This window comes from Odontomachus brunneus, unplaced genomic scaffold (genome assembly GCF_010583005.1).
Source record: "Odontomachus brunneus isolate Ranch 3 - 2012 unplaced genomic scaffold, Obru_v1 Obru_scaffold_234, whole genome shotgun sequence".
NCBI lineage: Eukaryota > Metazoa > Arthropoda > Insecta > Hymenoptera > Formicidae > Odontomachus > Odontomachus brunneus.
Window position 1 is genome coordinate 259,613 of NW_022639684.1, and position 22,882 is coordinate 282,494.

The following is a 22,882-nucleotide window of genomic DNA, read 5'->3' on the forward strand; positions in this document are numbered from 1 at the left end:
TCGCAACGACATAAATTACGACTAATTTCGGCGCAGCAATACTGAAGGACGTCGTTACTTTCTTTAGCAGATTTGTAAGGTAAAGCTGCGAGATGTTTGTACAAAAAAAGCGAACACTCAAAGTACTGTTATCTGTTTGCTTATCCAACGAAAATAACCACGATTGTACCGATAATTTAAGATAAAAGCGAATACTACTACGGTATAAATGCAATTTACATTACAGCTTATTCTTCAGCCATAAGCGTATATTAAAAAATATATAGAAATATACATGTAGAAATTAATTTTTAGAAACATAAAACATAAAAATGTTCCTCCGAAAGATATCATCTTTCACCACATGCCGTCAAGAGATAAATAAGAATACCGCTTGAATACCAATATACAAAGCAGCAATTATATAGAGGAGCGATCTGATATTCATTGATTGCTGGTACTCACCGCGAACTTGCTTCAAATATTTTTCATTTCGAAAGTATCCATTCTGCGATTCCAACACAGCCTGCAAACACCCTAAGTTTTCTTTACACGCGGACTCCACTTCAGCCTATTAGAGATAGAAAGGCAAATTGATTAACTAATATGTCTATACAATTGTAACGCTAATCAGTGGTGTATATTAGCGTACTTAGAGAAGTAAGACAGAGAGGAAGGGTAGAGACACAATGCAGCAACTCGTAATAATTAATAAAAAAAGATGTTAGCGCACGAGTTACAACGCAATTAGTATTCTGCGAATAGCAAAGCAATAGAAGAAACGTAACATATAAGCGGTATTAACTTTGACTATTGTCTTTACTATTATTTCGCTTTCTCTCTACTCAACTAGAAATATAAATTGATTATAGATTTATAAATATATATGAAATTAATTGCAGGTTATGCTATAATAATGAGTAACAATAATTATATGATTGCTAGCGTAATACATCTGTATAATAAAGTTATTACTCATATTTGAGTAATATGGTAATCTATTTGTGAAAATGTTAAGTTATAATGTAATCACGGCAAGAGAAGAACATCTAGAACCTTAATATATAAAATAACGAATCAATATGTAGAAACACATATAAATTTTATTTTATTGTCACATGCTCTAGATCTTTTAAGTCTTTATGATTCAGATTATTGGATTTACATATTTTATAGCAGACATGCAATTATTTATGCCATAAGAATAATTAAATAAAGATCACAGTAATCTTACGTCACTAATTACAATTAATCATAAAGAAAAGTAGTTTACGTATATGTATATATATATATATATATATATATATATATATCTATGCAGTCTCATCCAATAGGATATTATAAGTGGCTGCTAGTAATATAAAAAAGTCGACATATCATAACGCAAACTTATGTTAAATTAAATAAACTACATTTCATGCACAATATTTCAACTATATTTAATGTGCAGTATAACGTGCCAACTTAATAGAATTATTAATCTCAAAATGCGTGTTGAGTAAAGCAAAAAACGCTTTTTAATGTATCTGTAACATTTTATGAACAGAAAACTGTGTTCGGCAAGCACCATATACTGTAAGTTTAACAGGATACGTACGAATTCTGTAGGGATCACGCCATTGGATCTAACGAAACAATTTTCAGCGAGTACAAGCTGCGATTGTGAATTTTCTGTGACATTTCGTATATCTTCCTCGTCACTATCGCTATCTTCTGTGCTATCGCCAATTTCCTAGAACACAATTAAGTTGCGTGACTATCGTGTGTAGGCTGGCGTTACACAACATATGGCGATTACTTAGAATTCCATGAAAATCTCACATAGACACAATACACGAATATTTCAGACATGAATGCTTTAGAATTTGCGTTTTAATATTTATATTGCATAAACATTTTATTTATCGGCATCAAGAAGCTTGACTTTTTTATTATTTACCGATAATACAATATTTATCGATATCTTCTTTTTTTAAAGCTCACTACATGATATATTTATATTCTACAATGTATATAGCTGAATATGTTCGCTATCACGCGTAACGTTAATTTTCCAGATTCTCTTTAAACATGCAACACTACATGACTAACGTTTATCTATTACTTGAAAATAATAAAACACCTCTATACTGCTTGAAAAGTTTATTTGTCATGACTATAATCTAAAGCAGTAATACTTCATGTATGAATATGTATTGCATTGAGGAACATTATAAAGCATGGCACAACAACCGACATTAACAATTCGGTTACATAAAGATACATTAATATTCGGTTAATTCAATTGTTTATATACATATTCGTTCTGCTTGTGATGTCAGCTTTTCTATAGAAAAAATACGGATACCTGATCCAAAAAGAAAAACAATAAGGGACGTACATGATATGTGCGAATTTTAGGCAGTGGTGAACTGGCAGGAATTGCGCTCATACTGGATGCGCAATCCGACTGACTGTCGAGGAAATTTCGATAATCATCTCCAAAATCCAACAATCGTCGAGCGGTCTCTACGTCCGGCGCCTCGCTGTAAGTCTCGCTCATATATTTCTCCTGCGAATCGTCAGATTGGCCAATACAAACAATGTTTCGCACACAATATTATTAAAAAAACAGCTATACAACTTTGTCTCACCTGATAATTATCCCAGGCCTGCTCGGAGAAGGAATTGTTGCCAAGACTGTTCATCTCCATGTCACTGTCCATGTTCAACTGCTGATTGCTTAGTTCCTTGTTTAGCACGCTACTCAACAGATTATTATCGTAAGTGAAATGTCCTTGGACACAATTGTTACGATCTTCGCCTTCGGTCTCTGACGTGGAAGCAACCGACTTGCAACAGAGTAGCCTAAATGGAGTAGGATTATTGGCGAGTGCCTTCTCTACATATAACTGTTGATGAACGGTACATCCTGAGAAAGATCCCGATTTGACGAGAGTCGTGGAACGATCGTGGCAGTCTTTCGAAACCGCGTGTATCGTGCGATTTAGATTCACTTTGCGAGATGAGCGTTGTTGATTCGTGCTACCATCGCTCCCCGCCGAATGGTGATTGGTATGCGCGCTTTCTGAACTAGATTCGCTCTTACGGCCCTAAATAGATGAATCATATTATGTTACACTCGACTTCACATAGCTCGACCCGCTGAACAGTTCGAAGCACAAAGTAGAAAATATATTCAACGAACGTAATCCAAATGTGCTAATAGTAAAACGCATTGTCTTCCTTACCAAGGTTTTCTTTCGTAACCTATTCTTCTTTCTGCGGAACGAAATATTTCTAACTACGCGAGCATCAGAACAAATAATAGACTCCTCTAACAAAGTGGATGTCGAATTGTTAAACGATTTCCGTGATCCTCTGCAATATAAACGCATTCTATCATCTTGTTGGAAAAATAATGAATATAAAAAAAAAGAAGGGATAAGAGAATTATTAAAAGATTACTCACGCAGCATCCAAGGATACGGATTTCGTGGGCGGAGTTGCGACCAACTGATGAAGCGCAGTCTCAGATATAGAAAACTGCGAAATGGGATCATTGATTTGAGCCAAATTAGGCTTATCCCCAATCTGAGAAATACAAGACACGCTCCACGGTCGAGATCCTTTCGCCTTTTGTTTAGAGCGCATTATGACCTTCGGTGTATTCGTTTCTAATATTGCGCTGGGGGGAGGCGCCTCATTGACAGGCGTTTTCTCGATGAAATCGAATATTTCTTGCGACATGGACGGCGACACATGAGTGACAGCGCCTTCGAATCGACGATAAGTCGCAACACTGCTCTGCAAATCCTCCGACGATATCGACTGTCTCTCTCCATCGGATTCTTCCGTTGTGTATTCACCGCTGGCATCACAGCTATCTAATGGCTGTAATATATACATATGCGAATTATATATGCATAACGTGCCATTATCTGGCACTGCAAGTTCTCACGCATATTTTGAGGTAAAATCGCATCGATGTGTAATTTCAAAAACATAAAGTCAACTCGTAATCTTTCCCCTCCCCCCACCCTAGTAGCAAAACATTTATCTAATAGAATCCAACAGTAATATACAAAGTATATCTGCACATGCAGGATGTTTATGCCGATTTCAATGCTCGATTCATCTGAGAAAAAATTTGATCCATCTCGGTGTGTTTAGCTTACCTGTGACCTGCCCTCATGGCCCCTTGCCGCATTCAGCTTCAACCATTCCTTCACGCGGGCATATTTAACTCGATGATTATTCGTTATGTCCTTCTCTTCGAATACTAACGGCGGGAAGATGCGCGGGGTACCACCATGCCTCTCTTCGCCGATCAAGTTTTCCACCTCCTTGATCAGCCTCTGAATTCTCGATTTATCGTTCTTCCTTTCGTCATCGCTATCTTTCTGCTGAGCGTCGCAGTCGTGGGCCTGTCCCGCGGCCATCTCTTTCTCACCGCTTACGCTCGCCTGCTGCGCAAAATGTATGTTCCCCGACACGTCGACGCGCGGGCTCTCGTCGAAATCCAGACGGACCACAACGTTCGTTTTTCGTTGCTCCAAAACGACGGAATTATTTTGACGGGAGGAGGTGTAGGTCCACTCCTCCTCGGAGGAGTCGTCCACCGCGTTGGGCGATTCCTGCATCGGCTGAACACCGTCCGCCTCGGAGTCGGTGTCGAGGTGCTTGAAGTAAAAGGTGGCACAGTTCTTCGACTTTCTGTCGGACCTAAGCACAAGGAAACAATACGATATCGGACGCTGTCGACATTTTCGTGTGTTCGAGACGCGAGAGCGTCGCAATTCCGGCGAAGATTAATGCGCGAAATAACGAGCGACTAGTTTATTTTTATTTCAGATAAAAGTACCAATTCCTAGACATACCTAATCTTGAATATTCTTATTATTTTGGTCTTTAAATATGAATATTTACATTTTTAACATAGAATACACGTATATATTCCATACTTGTACATGTATATTTCATGTGGAAAGTTTAAATATTTATAGTTTAAGACCAAAACAATAAAAATGTCCAGAATTAGATACATTTATTAGGCATTGGTACTTTTACTTTGTATATTTGGAACGTAAATATGTATGTGTGTGTTCAGTGTGCAATTTTACAACTCTGTCGTTTGAAATTGCGAGCTTGCAACGAAAGTTTTCACGTGGTGAAAAGAGGAGGAAAAACGTGACTCACGTGTTGAATGAAGCGACCTCGTCGGTTGTCCCGCGACGTTTCGTAAACTCGCTCGTCCGGAGACTGTTGCTCGATTTTTCGGCGCTCTCGATTTGCACGGCGCCGGCCGCGTCGATCTCGTCGCGCGTCTCTTGCATCGCCGTCGATGTCGTTATCGGCACGGTGTCCGGTGTGGGTGGCATGTCGTGTTGCTCGTTGTCGCTGACTCCACTTTCCTCGACGTCACCTTCCTCTCCGCGATCCTCCAGAATAGACGCGACAAAACTCGTGGCTTCTCGTTTCTCCAGTTCGTCGGACCTTGTGTCCATCACATACAGCTCGCGTAGTTCATCCTACATTGATCCGCGGGCATCAACAAACAATATCATTACCAATGATAGGCACCGTTCTCTGCATCTATTATATCTTCATGCTGATTCGATTACTCAGAAACTCTTGCGCGATAAAGCGATTAATTATCGGCAGCGCGTAATACTAAGAAGCTGCTTGATTCTACTGCTGGTTATATTCGCGCGCGCGGCACCGTCGGCAAGTCGACAATAAGAGAAGTTATCTCTGCGTTGTAAATTCAAATGTTGCGCACGGAAAAAAAAAGTTTGGTTGAACTAACCGAAATTTACCAGTGAAATTTTGCGCGAAACAGAATTCCACAGCTTAAGTGGAGCCAGAATTCTGTTCGACAAGTTGACAAGATCCCCAACCAATCAGAATCTTGTTAACTTGAACGGAATTCTAGTTCATATTTCACCAGACACTTGGTTGAGCCGAACAAATTTTCTTCTCCGTGTGTGTGCGTGTGTGTGTTACAGGCTGTAATATATACCCGACGTATGGCGTGTTAAAGTGAAAGATCTAGCCAGCTTGAGCGTGCATCGATACCTACGATTTCAAGAGGTACCAGTTTCGAAAGTCTTTCGCAACGTCTCCGCCCGACACGAATACCGCAGTTTTTGTTACAAAGGCGACCGTTATTTTTTGTCAAGATCACAGATCTTCTTACTGTATATGCGTGCCTGATCCGTTTTACAGAAGTCGTCCGTCGCGTCCTCTTAGGCGAGACTTTACCTCCACTTAACACATTCGGATACGCGCTCCACTCCAGCCTACGCAATGTGAAATGGTAGTAACAAGCTTTATCTGCCGTTGTCGCTACGCGACGAGCTAGTTTAACTCGCGCGATTGCGAGATTTGGGAAAAGGAAGCGCAATTTGCGTACTCCTGCGCACTCGTCGATCGGACGTGCGTCGTCGAACGGTCCCGATTGACCGAAAATTTATCTTAAATAATACATAACGTGATAATAATTAATTGGGATAAAGTCCGCCCATTATCGTCCGCATCGAAAGAACGTCTGCGCTGTGCTCGCGCAGGGAGCAGTTAATATTTCTCTACGCATGAATCGTGCAGCGCTCGAAAACCGGGTCAATGACTCGTAATAGTCGTTTCGCGACAGTATGGAGAACAATAGCAGCTGCCGATTCGTGGAACAACTGCGAGCCGTTTCCTCTCTTTGGCAATTTTCGGTAAAACATGGAGAAGTGAACGTCTCCGGATTTCTACACGTCGCGCTTCGCACGAAGAGTCGCGAAAATTTTAATATCTTTTTATTTCACCGTAACAGCTAAATATATGATGTGTGTTATGTCACATATTGACATGTAATTACACTATTGCATTATAAATTTTATTTCTGAAGCTAAATATACTAGATCAACATTATTCAGAATCTTCATTATTATTAAAGATATGTTAAGTATTATTATTACTTAATTTAAATTTTATTTATGCATTAACAAAAAGAACTTTCTTTTCTCTCTGAGGCAATCTTTTAATGTTATGTCACATATTATAATATAATTACAATATATGCAATTTATTATATTGTAAGTTTAACTTCTGAATCTAAGCATACTAGGTATCGTTATTTAATTTCAATTCTACTCATACATTGGTAAAAGAACTCTTCTCTCTTTTTGAGGTAATCTTTTAGTGTTGTGTAACATATTAATATATATTAATGTGACTATATATTATAAATGTAACACATTAATATATAGTTATTACATACAATTTATTGTATCATAAATTTAACTTCCGAATCTAAACATGAGATATCATTTACCTAATCTAAATTCAATTTATATATTGGGACAAAAGAAACTCTCTTCTCTCTCTCCCTCCTCCTCTTTCTTTATCTCTTTCTCTCTCTCTCTCTGAGGCAGTCTTTTAGTCTTTCTCGTGTAATTCTACATGCGACCATGAAATAAATATGCATCCCGTCTCGATCGCGTGATTCGTTCGCCGCATAAAATCCTTGTTACTCCTCGTTTTTCCGACTTAATAATCGTCCCTTTAACGACACAATTCTCCGCTATCCGTTACGTTACGCCATTCGTTGCGGTCACGACAGCGCTTCGATAATAAGGAACGTTCGGATCGCGACGATAATGGATTTCATGGAACGTTTCCAGGAGGCGGACTCGCATTGTGAAGCCGCGGTCGAATTAAAAACGGCGCTCGGCGTCTAGCCAAAGAAATCGCTCGTGATTTTACGTACCTCGAAGTACGATCCTTCGCCGACGGATCGGTTCTCGGAAGAAACCTCGCTGTCGGAAAGATCGGCGGTCCTCGCGGAGACCGGACGGTCCCAATACTCGGATCGCGAGCGTCCAACGCGCTTCGCGCGTTCGCTGCGCGTCGAGCGAGCGGACTGACTCGGCGGGGATTCCGTTCCAGAACCGCGCGATCGTCCGCGGCTGAGACGAGGCTGTTTCGTGACTGGTTCCTCGTCGCTGTCGCTGCTGCTGCGGTAAGGCACGACGTTCTGAAACATCAAATTAGACCGGGTAGTCTCCTTAGCTGAGCGAGAGATCGACGGCAACGTGACCGATCCGTAGGACGAATTCGCAATATTATTCGCGGCATCTTCTCGGATCTCACTAACGCGCCAAAACACCGAACGACTGAAAAAGTCACTTATCTTGTATTAATAAACTTATCACTCACTATCAGCGCGCTGCGTCACACACACGACGAGGTCGGAATTGGTGATTGGTAGATAGGACAGTTTCACCTATCCTCGACAACAGGAGGCACACGAGGCAGACCTCGTAGAACAAAGCCTTTCTGGGGGGAACAAACAGGAAAAAGGTAAGGACAAGGTGGGGACAAGGTTCACGGTAGGTAAAGAAAAGGTACATCGGTGTGTCCGTCGAATTCATTTTCCCCACACACAGACTGATATGTGCGTGCTGTTGTTATATACATTGCGAAATTTGTCAACATTGTCAACAAACACACTGCTAATTTATATAAATACGTGATCTATTTTAAATATAACCAAGTCGTGCCCCGTAAGCTGTGTCACGAATTGCTTACAAAATTGCTTACAAACCACAGACTTTACGAACTTTATCGATCGCGTTAAAATCTCCATTCCAACACACAGACAAGTATCATCCTAACACTAAGAAAAGCTTTACACTCTTTTTAAATTATGGTTATGTTCAATAAAAAATATTTGTTTGATCACAAGTATACTCATCGCGAATTTTAGGAAAACAATCATTATCATATACTCAAAAGAAAAATCTACTTTCTTTCAAGAATATTATAAAACTTTGTCGAATCTATTTTCTTTCAAGAATATTATAAAACTTTATCGAAGGTAAAGTCGGGTCGACTGTATTCAATAAGCCGAATTTTTGTTTTATATTAATTTAAAATTCTTAAAGACTTGTTAGGATTCAGAATGTATCTCAAGCAAATTTCATATTTACGACAAACTTATGATAGATTAGTGGATACATAGACTTATGAAATATTTGAAACAAGTAACATTTATTTGAACGTATTTTTTGCGTGAAGTTTTAATCGTGAGATATGAATAATCTTTTCTCACATTTTACTTCTCAATGCGCAGGCCATTGACTTTCTATTTAATGGCGAGGATATAAATTCACGCGAAATGGATTACGTAGCGAAATGTCTTTAAAATACAGCCATGCTGTTTGAAGGCTTTCCTTCCGTCCAAGCAGCGAATAAGGCGTAATCGCACTGCTCAATATGCTACTCTCAATAGCGATCAATTGCGGAGCAGCTCCATCAATTGTATCTACTAGCAGATTACAGCTTGCCCACCCTCAATCTCTTGACATCGCCCGTTCGTTCATCCTCATCGATCAGACGTTGTCGGACGCAGTTTCCCACTAGTTTGGCTTTAATTATTACGACCAGCATAGCGGGACCAACACTCACGGAACAAAATGCCGGCAAATATTCAAAGCGGTACTTCGACAGGGCGAGAGCAATAATCTATGTCTTAACGGGACAGTATATACAACGGTGCAGTGAAATTATCCATTTAAGTACGAAAGGAGGACCCCAGTGGAGTCGCCCTTCTACGCTTTGGACAGCTCGTTGGCACACTTTTGACGATGCGCTTTTGTTAGATCACTTAAATTCGAGATTATACACGGAGAGAATTTCATAAAAAAAATTGATATAGAATTTTGCAATAGCGCGAGAAACAAATCAGTACTCTGCAATAATTTATTATCCTTTCATTTCATATGTGTTGTTTGTATTTTAGAATCTGAAATATGCTATTAAAAAATTTGTTTTTAGCGAAATTTCCTTAGAAAGATAGACCTTACTGACTCTATTCCTGCACTACTAGAAAAATAGTAAGATTGAGAGAAGAATTCATATGATAAAAAATCATAATATTCTAACTAGCGGCCAATTTGCGGATGTTTCGTGTGAAATAATTATTGAATCACGCGAAGATATAGAGTTAGAAAGTGTAGTTTGAAGTACACGTTCACAAATTCTACATCCTCATCTAATCATTATTTTGTACAAAAATATTCGCGAATAGGCTCTCATTAGCTGCTAGTTCCTCCTTTCTTTAGATAGTATTTACAAGAGCGTTTATATATGTATAGTATGTTCTATAATATTCTCTCCGTGTAGCAATATCGTGGAGATTCCTTTGCGCGCGGGTGCGGAATGATTGAAAGAGAATCTTGAGAAAGATTTGACGTTCTTTCGCTCGTACACTGAGATAAAATATCTGAAAAATATTTATTTATTTTTTATCCCCGTAGATACTAATGATATATTTACTTGGATCTAACTTCTTTTATTTAAATAGAACGAACACACAACACAATTGCTTTCATGTGAAAGTGAGAAACTACGATACTTTATGAAAATATTTTCTTATATTATTTTTTTCCTATGCATATATATTTCTCTTATTATGTATATTTATTATGCATATATATTTCTATTATTATATATATTTTCTTATACTATTTTCTTGAAAAATATTTTATATTAATATAAATAAATATGTTGCTACCTATCGAATAAATGTCTTGTATTTCTTAGGTACTTTTTCCTACAGTGTATTCCTTCAGATACATTATTTAATCATCAATACAAAGCTATCGCGAAACTATTGTGTGAGAAGATTTCTCGCAGATAAGAACCAAACAATAATGACGGTGAAAGACCTACCTTGTTTCTTATATGAGACGCAAGAGTTTCAATGTGACATTGCCATTCCAAAGCTCGTAGAAATAGAAGATGCCAACGCCGTTCCAACGATCTCACCGTCCGTAAAGGAGACTGCGAAGAGTGCTGTTGCTGCTCTTGACGTTGTTCCTGTTGCTGTTCCCGCTGCTGCTGCTGTTGTTGTTGCTGCGTGAAAACCTTGTCGCCTAATTTCACAACTGAGCTGACGATACGACCGTGCGCCTCTATGTCTCGTTGGAGTACCTGGAACGAAATATTCGTCGCGCATCTGTTACGGCCCATGTATCCACAGGAAAAGAAAGCAATGCTGAAGAATATAAAAGTTCAGCTCATTCACGCATCTCTCCTGATCGTTCTCGACACTCCTCGTTCGCGGATGATGTATCTGAATGCAGATATATGCACACAGCTGTCAGAATTACCCACATACGTGACGAAATATGCAAAGCGCCTCAACATTCAGACACAGGAATCTAGCTGCACCGACGACGCTAATGGTGATTAATAATATAGCGAAGGCCAGCGCGAGTTCGCCGGGCAAGATCGAGTCAGAAGAAAGTAAGCGCAGCTTAGAGCCAATATCCCGCGAACATTAACCGACACACAGTGCGCACGCCAACCAGAACGTAAAGGTTAAATGTGCGCGTACAAAAGAAACGCTAAAATTCTTTATTGCTTCCGCGAAGTAAGCCAAGCAAGGCCCGCGAAGTGGGCTCTCTCGTGTAAGCGTGCATGCTGTCCGCGTGCGTTCGCGCTTCCCCATCAAATCGCGACTTTGGATCTCGCGAGAAACAAAGGTGTCGGGTATCACTCCAACGGCCGATATTAGCCCACTTTCTCTGATAGATTGCATATGATTATGTGTGATTGTTCTACTTATCTCACAGCGCGACGCGATCGCCCGCCGTTCGGCGAGCGCGCGGTTTGCTTGCTTTCACGCCGCGATTTGCTTTTTGTACGATTCGCCGGGTAACACTTTTGTTTTCTCTACAATAAAACCGCCGCCTTCTTACATCGCCGTCGTTGTTCGCTTCGTTTCTCACTCGAACGAGCCGAGTGCCGGCGACGAGCCGGCCGTTATGAAAGTGCGAATATTTCTCCCGTCGCGCGACGGGATGTGAGGCGGATACATAGATCGAGAGCTCGCTGGCGGATGGCTTTATTCGCAGAACGCAACGTTTCGCGGAAGGTCAGTCACCGCTAATAAATGGTAAGAATTAAATTGCGGCCTGTCGTAAATCGCGAAATGTTACGCACCTCCGGTCTTGCTCGCCGACAACAACACGCCCTTCTACAATGTGCGTCAATGTGTTTTTGTACGTCTCTTTTTGACTCTTACGGAAAGCTCGACGTCTTATTTGCGCCGAAAGAGAGAGGAAGAGAGAAAGAAGCACATTAATAAAATTTCATAAAAAGTTATTAAGATATAAAAGTAGGAATTTTACCTCTTCACCGAGACGATTTCTTTTGGCTCTATCATTCGTTTCGCTATTATACGATGGTGTGCGAGAAACGCGATATCGAAACGGTATCTTTCGGAACGGTATCCTAACGGAGATCGATATACGTTTTCGTAACTTTCGATCTAGATTCCGGACTCGTAAACATGCCGATTGTATACAGGGTGTCTGACGATAAGTGGAAAAACTTGCTTGTGTACACGTAGATTGGGTCTGAGTGAATACAAAATTTCTCCATCGCTTTGCGGACAACCGTCTAAAACTTTGAGTTATTAATTGAAGAGGATTGTCGAAGAATTGTGCGCGACGCGGTATTGGGTATAACGGTAAGTACGATTTTTAACTGGGTAAGTACGATTTTCGTTGTACACGAGGTCAAATTGAACAAAAACGTCCTCTAGCAGTTTGCAAATATCCACGTAGATTTTCGAGTTAGTAATTGAGGGTGTTTTGCTCATATAATAATTTTTAGAAAATTTTGAGAAATTACAGATTAATCTACATTAGTAAAAAAATGATCACAAACCATTTTACACTGACTCAGATTCTGGATCAAGAGTTACACTTTGTCCAACAAATACGATGACATGAAATGACGTTTCAATAACGTATTAATTATATCTTTAACGTTAATGTAAGCCATTGATATATCATTTAACGTCATCCTGCTACTTGAGAATATTTTTAATCGTGTTATTATGTAAATGTATGATATTGCTATCTTTATAATAAAAGAAGATAATTAAGAAAAAAATAGTGACAAAAGTTTCAATTTTTGTATACATATGTACCTTAAATATTTAAAACTATGAATTCAGAAATAAAAGTTTAAAAGACAGAAATAGTATAAAATAAAGTAAATAAACTTATAAGAATGTGACATTAAAATATGTTACTATTCAACTTCGTGTATACGTTTTTACGCGAAAAATATAAATATTAGCGTACTTTCGGTTTTCAATTAATTTTTACGAGGATTATACGAGCGATGAATTCTTAAAAAAGATTGACAAACAATAGTTGCGCGCAATTATTCGCTAATTTTTTTTTTTTACTAATGTAGATTAATCTGTAATTTCTCAAAATTTTCTAAAAATTATTATATGAGCAAAACACCCTCAATTACTAACTCGAAAATCTACGTGGATGGAATGGCAATGTCACATTGAAACTCTTGCGTCTCATATAAGAAACAAGGTAGGTCTTTCACCGTCATTATTGTTTGGTTCTTATCTGCGAGAAATTAAGAACTCCAAAATCTACGCGATTTGCAAGATGATAGAAGAATGTTGTGTTCGATTTGACCTAATACGGTTTGCATGTTTTTCCATCTATCCTCCGACACGCTGTATATAATACACAATTGCACAATGTATACAATCTGATAGGTCACAAGTGGGGTAGTCTGTGACGAAGTGTGTGCGTTATGAGGATCACATGAAGAAGCAAAATCGCGCGTACAGTACTACTCGCGAGTGAGTAACCTTTGCGGTAGGACGCGTTGGCTTTCATGGGAAAGTTTCGCGACAGATATTGAAGAAACGTGAAGTAAGTTGCCGCGTGCGCAACGCGGAGAGAAACACGACCAATCTTATCCAAGGTAAAGTGGTGTGTAATTTATAGTTGAATCCGCGGCGCGCTGCAGGGTCAACGCTGCCGCGAGAACGCGAGATGAGCCGGGGAGATGCTGCATCGGTAGCGGTTCGCGGATGTTGCTGATTGCGTTATTGACATTCGGCGATGCAGCGCCTCGCTGTAGCCTCACATGGAGCCTCACGTCGGATACACGATCAGCCGCAGAATTTCATCGGCGGATATTCCAACATCCTTGATATTTGTATTTTGTTACTTTTAATAACGACCGAATGATTTGTGTTTCTCGAATAGAACAAAGTACGAACGAACGCAAGCGCCTGAGAAGGAAACATGGGATCCTAGACATTGAAACTGGGAGACTGTGGGAAGAGGAATTTGCAAATCAGGATCTACAGAAAATCAAGAGCGCGCAGATTGGAAAAAAATTCAGAGGAAATTTTCTGTATTGAGGGAAAAATTACCTTAAAATCAACAAATATTTCTTTGATGGGTGCCATTAACATATTTACTTAAATCTAAATTCTCTTTATTTAAATCAAATATTGTTTACCTGATTTAAGTAAATAATATTTACTTTAAATAAAGAGAATTTAGATTTAAATAAATATGTTAATGGCATCCATCAAAGAAATATTTGTTGATTTTAAGGTAATTTTTCTCTCAGTGTGGTTCAGATAGCTGGAAAAGTTTTGTACGATTTTTTTCGAATAAATAAATAGATATATCAATATGGGATCTTGACCATACTACTTATCATTGTTTTAAATATAAATAAATTATTTTTTATAAAATTCCGCCCAGGAATTCTCTCTCTTATGTTCAACGCAATGTCGTCGATAGACACTTTTAACTAGTAAGCAACATTATAACTCATGTAATAATTGGAAGTAAATGGGACGAGAAAATTTATGAATTGCATTAAATTTGCTGAAGAATGAACTTTTATTGCATGCAACAAGTTGGAATTTAACGAAATAGCGGCACTTCAAAATCACAAGTGACTTCTCTATTCCTCTTTCTTTTTTGCCGCGGGAAAAATATTAATTTTGAAAAATATATCAAAGGATTTAAATTCATTTTTTAGCAAATACTTTTAAATTTTCTCATTCTATTAGTTTCAGATTATTACACGACGTGCAATGTCCACCAGTTAGAAGCGTCGTCCGATAACACCGCGCTCAGCACAAAACCTGGACGACAAAATTTCAATTTTTTCTTTTTTAATAATTTTCTTGTAATTAAAACAATGGTGAAGAGTCGAAACCAAAATTGATATTTTTATTCACTTTTTTGAAGAGAATTTGGAGAAACTTTCTATTTTTCGACTATTCAAACCAGAACTTTCGCTTGAAGGCTAAAGTTGCGTGCAAAGAGAGAACAGCTCGCGAGATTAGCCTAAGCGCGAGAAAATTTCAAGAAGTTATTCTTCTCCGAGATAGAAATTAAAAGCGCCCGGTCTTTCCAGCTCCTCGTGCAACTGGTTTCTAGTTATTCGTACTTGTCAGGGTGTCGCTGGCTCATCTCAAGTTGAAGGTCCCGACGGCGAAGTTGACGGCAACAACCTCGCACGAGCGTATGCACGTTGCAGCAATAGTCAATCGATAAGTCAAAGCTCCACGCGAAATTGCTTTTCCCTCGACGAGTTTCCCCGCCGGTGATAAAAACGGTCGACGCGTATGCGAGCGAGCGAAGTGGCCTATCCGAGGCGACAACGCGTATCTTCGTGACAGTGACATCGTAAAATAAGTTGCGCGATACAGGAAATGACTCGGACGAGCAGGCGTAATGTATGACGATGCCAAAGATGCGGGTTCTCGAAGACACGCGACGCAAGTTGCATCTACACAAAACACCGTCCAGAGTTCTGTCACGCGGGAGCGATAATGTGTCCTTATGTCGGTCGACGACGAGTGAAACCCACGCGTCGAATCACGCGAGAAGTCTCGCGGCGATAGTAAAAGTAGATAAGTTTCGAGCCGCCGCAGGTTGAATAATTCAACAGGCTTGATATTACCTCACGCCGTGTGATTAACAATTGTCGGCTTGAAGGTCTAACGAGACGAAAATTGAGATCCCATCGGACTTTCCGCGGGGATTCGACAAGCCCACACAGAAAAAAGGGCTTTGTCGTTTGAAAATTGTCTGTAATTTTTACATATTAATCTTCAAGTAAGATTACACAGTGTTAAATGAAAACAAATTATTCGCAAGAATACGTTTTGTATGATACGAAGAAAAATCTGTATTCTTGTTATTCAAAAAGCATTTTCATTAATGGAAGATATCGCTTCGAGAATATATGACGTTTTCAAATGTCAGAAGAAGATATCATTATCATCAAAATAATCATGTTGTATTTTTTATAAGACTATTATAATATTCAAATGAAATTGTAACATTATTGAAATTCAAGATTTTAAGATTATTTTAACAAAATTATATATCGGTGCTTATATATGAAACAATGATATTGTTGATTTGATATTAGTTTTAAATTGAGATAGAAGAGAACTTGAGGTATAACACACATTTAAAGATATCATATTTGCAATCTAATATTTTATACACAATATTTTATCTAATATTTTATGCCGTTCCCCCATTAATGAAAATTACTTTTGCATAATAAGAACATAGGTTACTTTTTGGTTTAAAAAATAATATAAAATATATTTTTGCAACATATCTTCATTTAATGCTATGTAATCTCATTTGAAAATTGTGTCAAAAATAAAAAAGATATTTTTCAAACAAGAATGTCCTTTTCTTCTGTGTAGCGAAATGGATTTTATAACTTGTGTGCGTTTCTGCCAATATCGCTTAAGACTCAATCTAAGCTTAAGTCTGTGTCTGAATAGAGTTTAAATTCAAATTAAGATTTGATCGAAAGTTTGGTAGAAACGAGCATCAATGTGTCTTTAAGGTAGTTATAAAACGAGTTTCGTGAGAGTTTGATGAAACTTGCCCTATTTACAATGAAACATCTGTAACTGCTCATGCAATTAGAAGAAGATTTATATGTGTTCCTTGAAATTAGAGCGTGCTATTTTTTATTTTTATTTCCAATATCTCTTCAACTGCATCTGAGATTTGAATGAAAAGTAGCTATGATATTAAAGGCTAATATACAAATCAGAATTATTTTCAGAATTATTGACCATTTTGTTTTCAAAAGTGGTAGAAAATTATTTTAAATAAAAAAGTTATTTGAAATAAAAAGTTTAAAATTTATACTAATGACTCGAAATATATATGCGTATATTTAAATACTTATATACTTCTTTTTATTATCTGTGCATCTGTATTAGATAAATTAGTGTATAAAATGAAGCACTCGTCAGAAAAACAAAAAGTGAGTTTTTTTGTATTTGAAATATTGTGTGTGTGTGTGTGTGTGTAAATATATATATATGCATGCGTGTGTGTATGTGTGTTAATTTCATTTCAAATTAACAGTGATGTTGAACAGCGAGGTAAATGTATGGAAACATGATTTTGCCTGATAAACAGTACACTTATGAGTGGGCGCGTTGTACTGAAAGTACAGCACACCCAACGATATAGCTACCTTAAATCTCGAATATCAGTCGAGTGAGAGAGCTCGTTCATAAATGAATTATGTTAACAACGATAGAGCTACCACGGCGAACGGATATGTTCCATTATTTAATACACGCGAGATAAACAGCGTGCGGGAGCGCGCTTGTCAAAATATTGCTGTCTCTCCTAGAGCGTTAGTAACTTTATTAATATCGCGCGTATACACAACACCTCGGTTTTTCAGAGCATGACCGCGGGCCCGCGGCCCGTTCGCATTCTGAGCGTATCGATTTATCGATGGAAAACGCGTAACGACGCGGGCATCGTGACTGGCGAAAAATCGGAACGATATCACAACAGAATGGAGATTAATCTGAGACGGGCAGGCCGCGATAACTCTGGGCGCGGCTATATACCTCCGAGCAATTCGATGACCAACACCGGTCGGATCGCTGAAATTGTTTCGAGGAATAGATCATCCCACGTCTCTCCTTTTCTATATGGGGTGTCTCGGCTAAAACGGAGACATCTAAATATACGTTCGTCGGCATACGTCGTAAACATTTTACGAAGGGGCCAGGCACATGGCTCTCAGAAGTACATAAAAACGGAAGGTCTTGTTCCGTTTGAGGGAATACGCTTCCGTGCGCGCTCTATGACGACTGAATGCGCACTTGAGTCTTTTTCAAGTGACAGAGTCGTGCGATTATCATTAAAAAAAATGATTGCACATGCAGATAACTATGTAAGCACCTTTTGAGAGATAATAGACGCTGTGACCGTTAGCCGTTTCTCTAATTTACGGATCGGTTACATAAAGATTTCGATCTGGCGAGGAGTATTCTTTCGCCGAGACGCCTTGTATGCTTCCAACAAACTCGTAGAAGAGCGCGCAGTTAATGCCGCGCCACTTCTTTCCACCTCAAGTTGAACGGTCTATCGAGAAACCTTTCGGCATACAATCTAACCGTGATTTATCGACGCAATCTGTACGATGAGTGAGACCGTCTACCGCCACTGCCAACGGAGAAAGTTAATTTGTCATTACTGCCGTTATGTTTCGCCGTGTAAAATTTTGATGCTACTTCGGATAAGTTCTTTTCTTCTTACAATGTACCGGTTGGTACAACGCACTGACACACAATTATATGTACATACATACATGCATACATTTGTGTGTGTGTGTGTGTATATATATATCTGTTTTATATATTATATCAAGACGTGACTTTTTTAAAATTAAAAATATTCTAAACACAATATTTCTAAAGTTATTTTGTTCATTCATTTACAAGTCTTGTTCTTAGTAGAAATTTCTTTTCATAAGAGGGTAATCTATTTCAAGTAAACTCCTCTTAATTGAAAAGGAAAAAAGTTAGAATAATATCTATATAGACAGAACGATTTGGTTGAATCAAATGAACACTTCTTTAGAATAGTCCAAACAAATATTTTGATTGATCGAACAAAATTTTGTTTGACGCAATAAAAATATTTATTTGCGGCTTAGTTCTAAAGATATATTTTTGTTGTGTCAACCAAATAATTTGTTTGGACTATTCCAAAGAAACTTATTTGATTCCAAAGAAATTTATTTGATTCAATAAATCGTTCTTTCTGTGTAGTTGTTTTCCGATTAATAATCCACTTCATTGAAAGAGAAATATTCTTTTGTTAGAAATTTTCATTTAGAATATAGGATTACAAGAAATAAAGTCTTGAGTAACTAGAGTTTTTTTATACATATGTATTTTTAAATACACAGATATATATATATATATATATATATATTTTTTTTTTTTAATCTTTAGTTGTACTTTGGAAACTTATAAGTAGCGCCTCAAAGTCTAAACGACCGAAGTGCATCGAGATGAATGCAAAATCCACAGGTCAAACGACAAATAACGAGCGTCGCGCGAAAGAACGGACATCGATGCAAGTAACGGTACAGACTGAGAGAGCGACAGATACGTGATCGAATAACTGCGGGATAAAAATAGCACGCATAGTCACGAAAACACACGCTTTTGAGAATTCGCGTAAACAAGGACTGGCGACTAAAAAATAATGACGTAACGTAAAAAAAAGAAAAGAAAAAAACTCGCGAAATGAGCCGGGAGCTTGTCTGGTTATTAATGGAGCAGCACTGACTCGGCGTCCACGGTCGAATTGCCGAATTGCTGGTAGCGAGCATCGCCACGTTGACGCTTTATTAAGCTGAATTCTGCAGTCTCGAATGTATAGCCCGAGCTGTACATGCGCTGATGTTGAAATAAATCTTCGCGCCGTCGCGCTAATAAATAATTATTTTTCACCGTTACCCGATACGCGTGGCGATGTGTTTTCGTCGACACGAGCGAGCGAGCGAGCGAATGAGCAAGCCAGCGTTCATTAAGGTAGTTAATATCCTGTAGAAAAATCGGCTCTTCGTCGTCCAATCTCCTTCGATTCACGAGGTAGGATTAAGTTTCTACTGTGTGGGAAAGAGAAAGTGCACACTCTGCCGATACTAATTTCTTCACCTCTGTGTAGTCTTGCGTTTATTCTGGAAAAACGACGGCGGCGTGCGCCGCGCGGTATGTTATTTGAGGTCGCGGAGGAAAATGTAGAAGGTTAAACCCCTACGTATGCAGACCGTAAGTATTATCGGCCGTTGAGGCCGGGACCACCGCATTCGCGGTGCGTTCACTGGCGATTTTTCCACTTCCGTGACCAGCGAGACGTGCCGGCGCTATCTGTGCGAATTCGAGATACCGAGGATAAACCGCGCACTGTCGTTACAGCGGTAGTTTGACGAGTCTTAGCTTCCCACGTAGCGTGCTCTACAGTGAACGCGCGCCGACAGCATTAGCAGAATTGCTATAATGCTACATTTAAGCCTCATCATTTGATAAACGACACGTTAGTATCATGACGTCTTGGCGAAGCGTATCTCGCTCGAGAGAGCGCGTTTGCATCTTCTTTCCGGTACGTGGTCCGAATGGATGGATTTATTTCAGGTTCCCCCTCCTGGCTCCCCGCGGAACTTGATTAATGACGTCAGAAGAGAGAAATCGCACGCCCGAAATTCTTGCGTGCATTTTCAAATAAGAAGATATTTGAGTGAGAGAATACTTAAGACCTCTTAAGCATACTTGTTCTTTCACTTGAATGTCTTTTTACTTGAAAATGGCACGCAAGAATTTCCATCGTGCCATTGTTCGCCTTTGACGTCACGCTCCGACATGCACACAAAAAGAGACTTAATGAATTTTATCGCATTTAAAAAATTTTATCATTTAAATGGTCCGAAGAAAGTAAGGTTTCAATCGATAAGTACGATTGTTTTTCAAGTAACATTATTTGTTTTAAAGAAAAAATTGCTTCATTTTTTCGTTTTGAGTTTTACTAAAACATTTTTTGTTAAAAAAAAAAATATATATATATATATATATATACAATCTTAAAGAACTTTTGATACTTCCTTTGATTTTTCGCATTACTGATAGTATTTTTTATTATTTTTCTTATTACTTGAAGCCAAATTATAATATTGCAATGAGAAAAAATACTTAAAAATTTATTTGTAGAATATAAAACTTATTCACGGAAATAAATCTTTAAGTGTTTTTTTTTAGTACAAGTTCCAAAGGAACTTTTTGCTCTATGTGGTCGCAGTGAGCGTCTAAAAGAGCCTTAAATTTTTTTTCTGTCAAAGCTCACACATACATACGGTGTATCTAATTCACGCCTCAAGATGTTTACTGTACGGCCTCAGAGCTGAGGCCTCTGCGACTGAAAGGATGCGCTGTAAGTTTCATCGAACTCGGAAATAGTGGTCGTGTCTAGTTAACGGATGACGCCGAGCGCGAGTGAGTCAGCGTACGCATACATACGAAACGACTTCGTAGGAGCTGCAATGATGAAAAGAATGCCACAACGTATTAATCTTTTCGGCGAGATGATGATGTAAACCCTTCGATCGTAACTCACGTCGCCAACATTCACTCGTTTTAGCCTCTGCGACTGTTTATATGCGAAGAACATTCGTTCGCGGCGTTCTACTTCCGCTCTCTAATTCGAGGTGTTCTTTTCGTCTCTCGCTCTCGCGCAGTTATAAAATCATCACAATCGTAGCTCCTACTCACCGTGATTCATAGGTGCGCGTTCTCGCGCTCTATGCAACATCCCGTAACACGTCATTAGCAATTCCTTTCAGCGCGAAACAACAGCGGCTGTAAGGTTTCCCCTTTTATGCAGCCATCAGGCTGTATCGCTTCAAACGTCGCGCCCCGTAAGGCTTCTTTTGGCTTTGTCATTCGCCTTAGTTCCTCAAAATTCACGCAAGATCCGCGACTTCGAGCGAGAGTCTCTCTCTCGAAATCGAGTAACTCGCGACTTTTGCGTCTCCCATGGTAACTTCCACTCGGATGGAATAGAATGCAAATTGCACGAGGAAAGAGCATCGTCAGCGTTGATTCGCCACCTTTGATGTAAGACGCGCAACGTACAGGCAGAACTTCGCCAACCCTGTTCGGAACAACAATCAGACGGAACTACGTGGCGCGCGCGCGCACACACATACACACGCATACACACGCACATACAACAGATCTCGCGTTGCAACGGTATGCACCGCGTAATCGTAAATCTTGCATTCGTGTGGTGTGCGCTGCAAAAAAATATCGGCTGGCAAAAATTTTCTATTCCCTTTCACTCACGGTGTGCTGCGCGTTGATGGTGACGCAAGAACGACAGCACCGCGAGTTTCCATCGCGTATCCTCGCGATCATGCATCGCGCGGCGCATATTTCAGGTATGCGATTACGGTTTCCATACGGAGGGCAGAGAGATATACACCCTCATTACGGAGACACAAAGGAATCTTTCCGTCGTTACGCGGCGATTCGATCGAGCTGCCGGTAACGAACGTTCCACTTCTCTCTCGGCGAGAGATACTTCTCCTCGTTCTCCCGGACGTTTTTCTCGGACGCGATTCAGCCTCGCCTCGATTAGACGCGATCAAAAAGTTCAATCACGCGGTGCATTTTCGCAAGTCGCGGACACGGTTCTGGCGATAGCGATCATGCAACTACTTCCTAAAAGTGGGAGCGTGAAAAGTGAAAAGCTTCGATGACTTTCGGTAAGAAACATGTTTTTGAAATCAGTCTTATATTAACTCTTTAAGGCGCATAATTCATGGAACATTCTAGTAACTTTTTTTTTAATGAAATATTGTCAAAAACACTCTAAATAGCATATTTATAAGATTTCAACTGTCCGATCCTAAGTGGTCTCTATATACCAGTACCAGTGATACTTAAAGGATTAAAGAGTGCAGTCAAGATGCTCTCCAATTTCTTCGATTTCCCAATTGATTTTGTTATAAAAGAAAGATATCACGAATAGGTTACAAATATGTAGAGCGTCTCGGTAACTTAACTACGTAAAATTTTTAGTTATTAATCAAAGAGAATTCGTGAATAATCACGCGCCATACGGTAGATGAGCTGTGATGATGATGTCTGCCGCTATATACTTGTATATTAGATGAAACGAAAAAGTCCTCTCTCTCTCTCTCTCTCTCTCTCTCTCTCTCTCTCTCTCTC

General features: G+C 39.1%; 1 protein-coding gene across 1 annotated transcript in view; it reads right to left on the minus strand.

Moving 5' to 3' along the window:
* Positions 1-22,882, minus strand: part of LOC116852556 — a 210,463-nt gene that overhangs the window by 176,526 nt on the left and 11,055 nt on the right. Inside the window, exons 7-16 of the mRNA XM_032833053.1 lie at positions 10,681-10,941; positions 7,715-7,981; positions 5,158-5,489; positions 4,137-4,683; positions 3,431-3,852; positions 3,210-3,339; positions 2,613-3,071; positions 2,360-2,530; positions 1,577-1,711; positions 445-550 (exon numbers count right to left, since the gene is read on the minus strand). Coding sequence (XP_032688944.1) covers positions 445-550; positions 1,577-1,711; positions 2,360-2,530; positions 2,613-3,071; positions 3,210-3,339; positions 3,431-3,852; positions 4,137-4,683; positions 5,158-5,489; positions 7,715-7,981; positions 10,681-10,941 — 2,830 coding nt within the window. The remainder of the gene's footprint in view (positions 1-444; positions 551-1,576; positions 1,712-2,359; positions 2,531-2,612; positions 3,072-3,209; positions 3,340-3,430; positions 3,853-4,136; positions 4,684-5,157; positions 5,490-7,714; positions 7,982-10,680; positions 10,942-22,882) is intronic.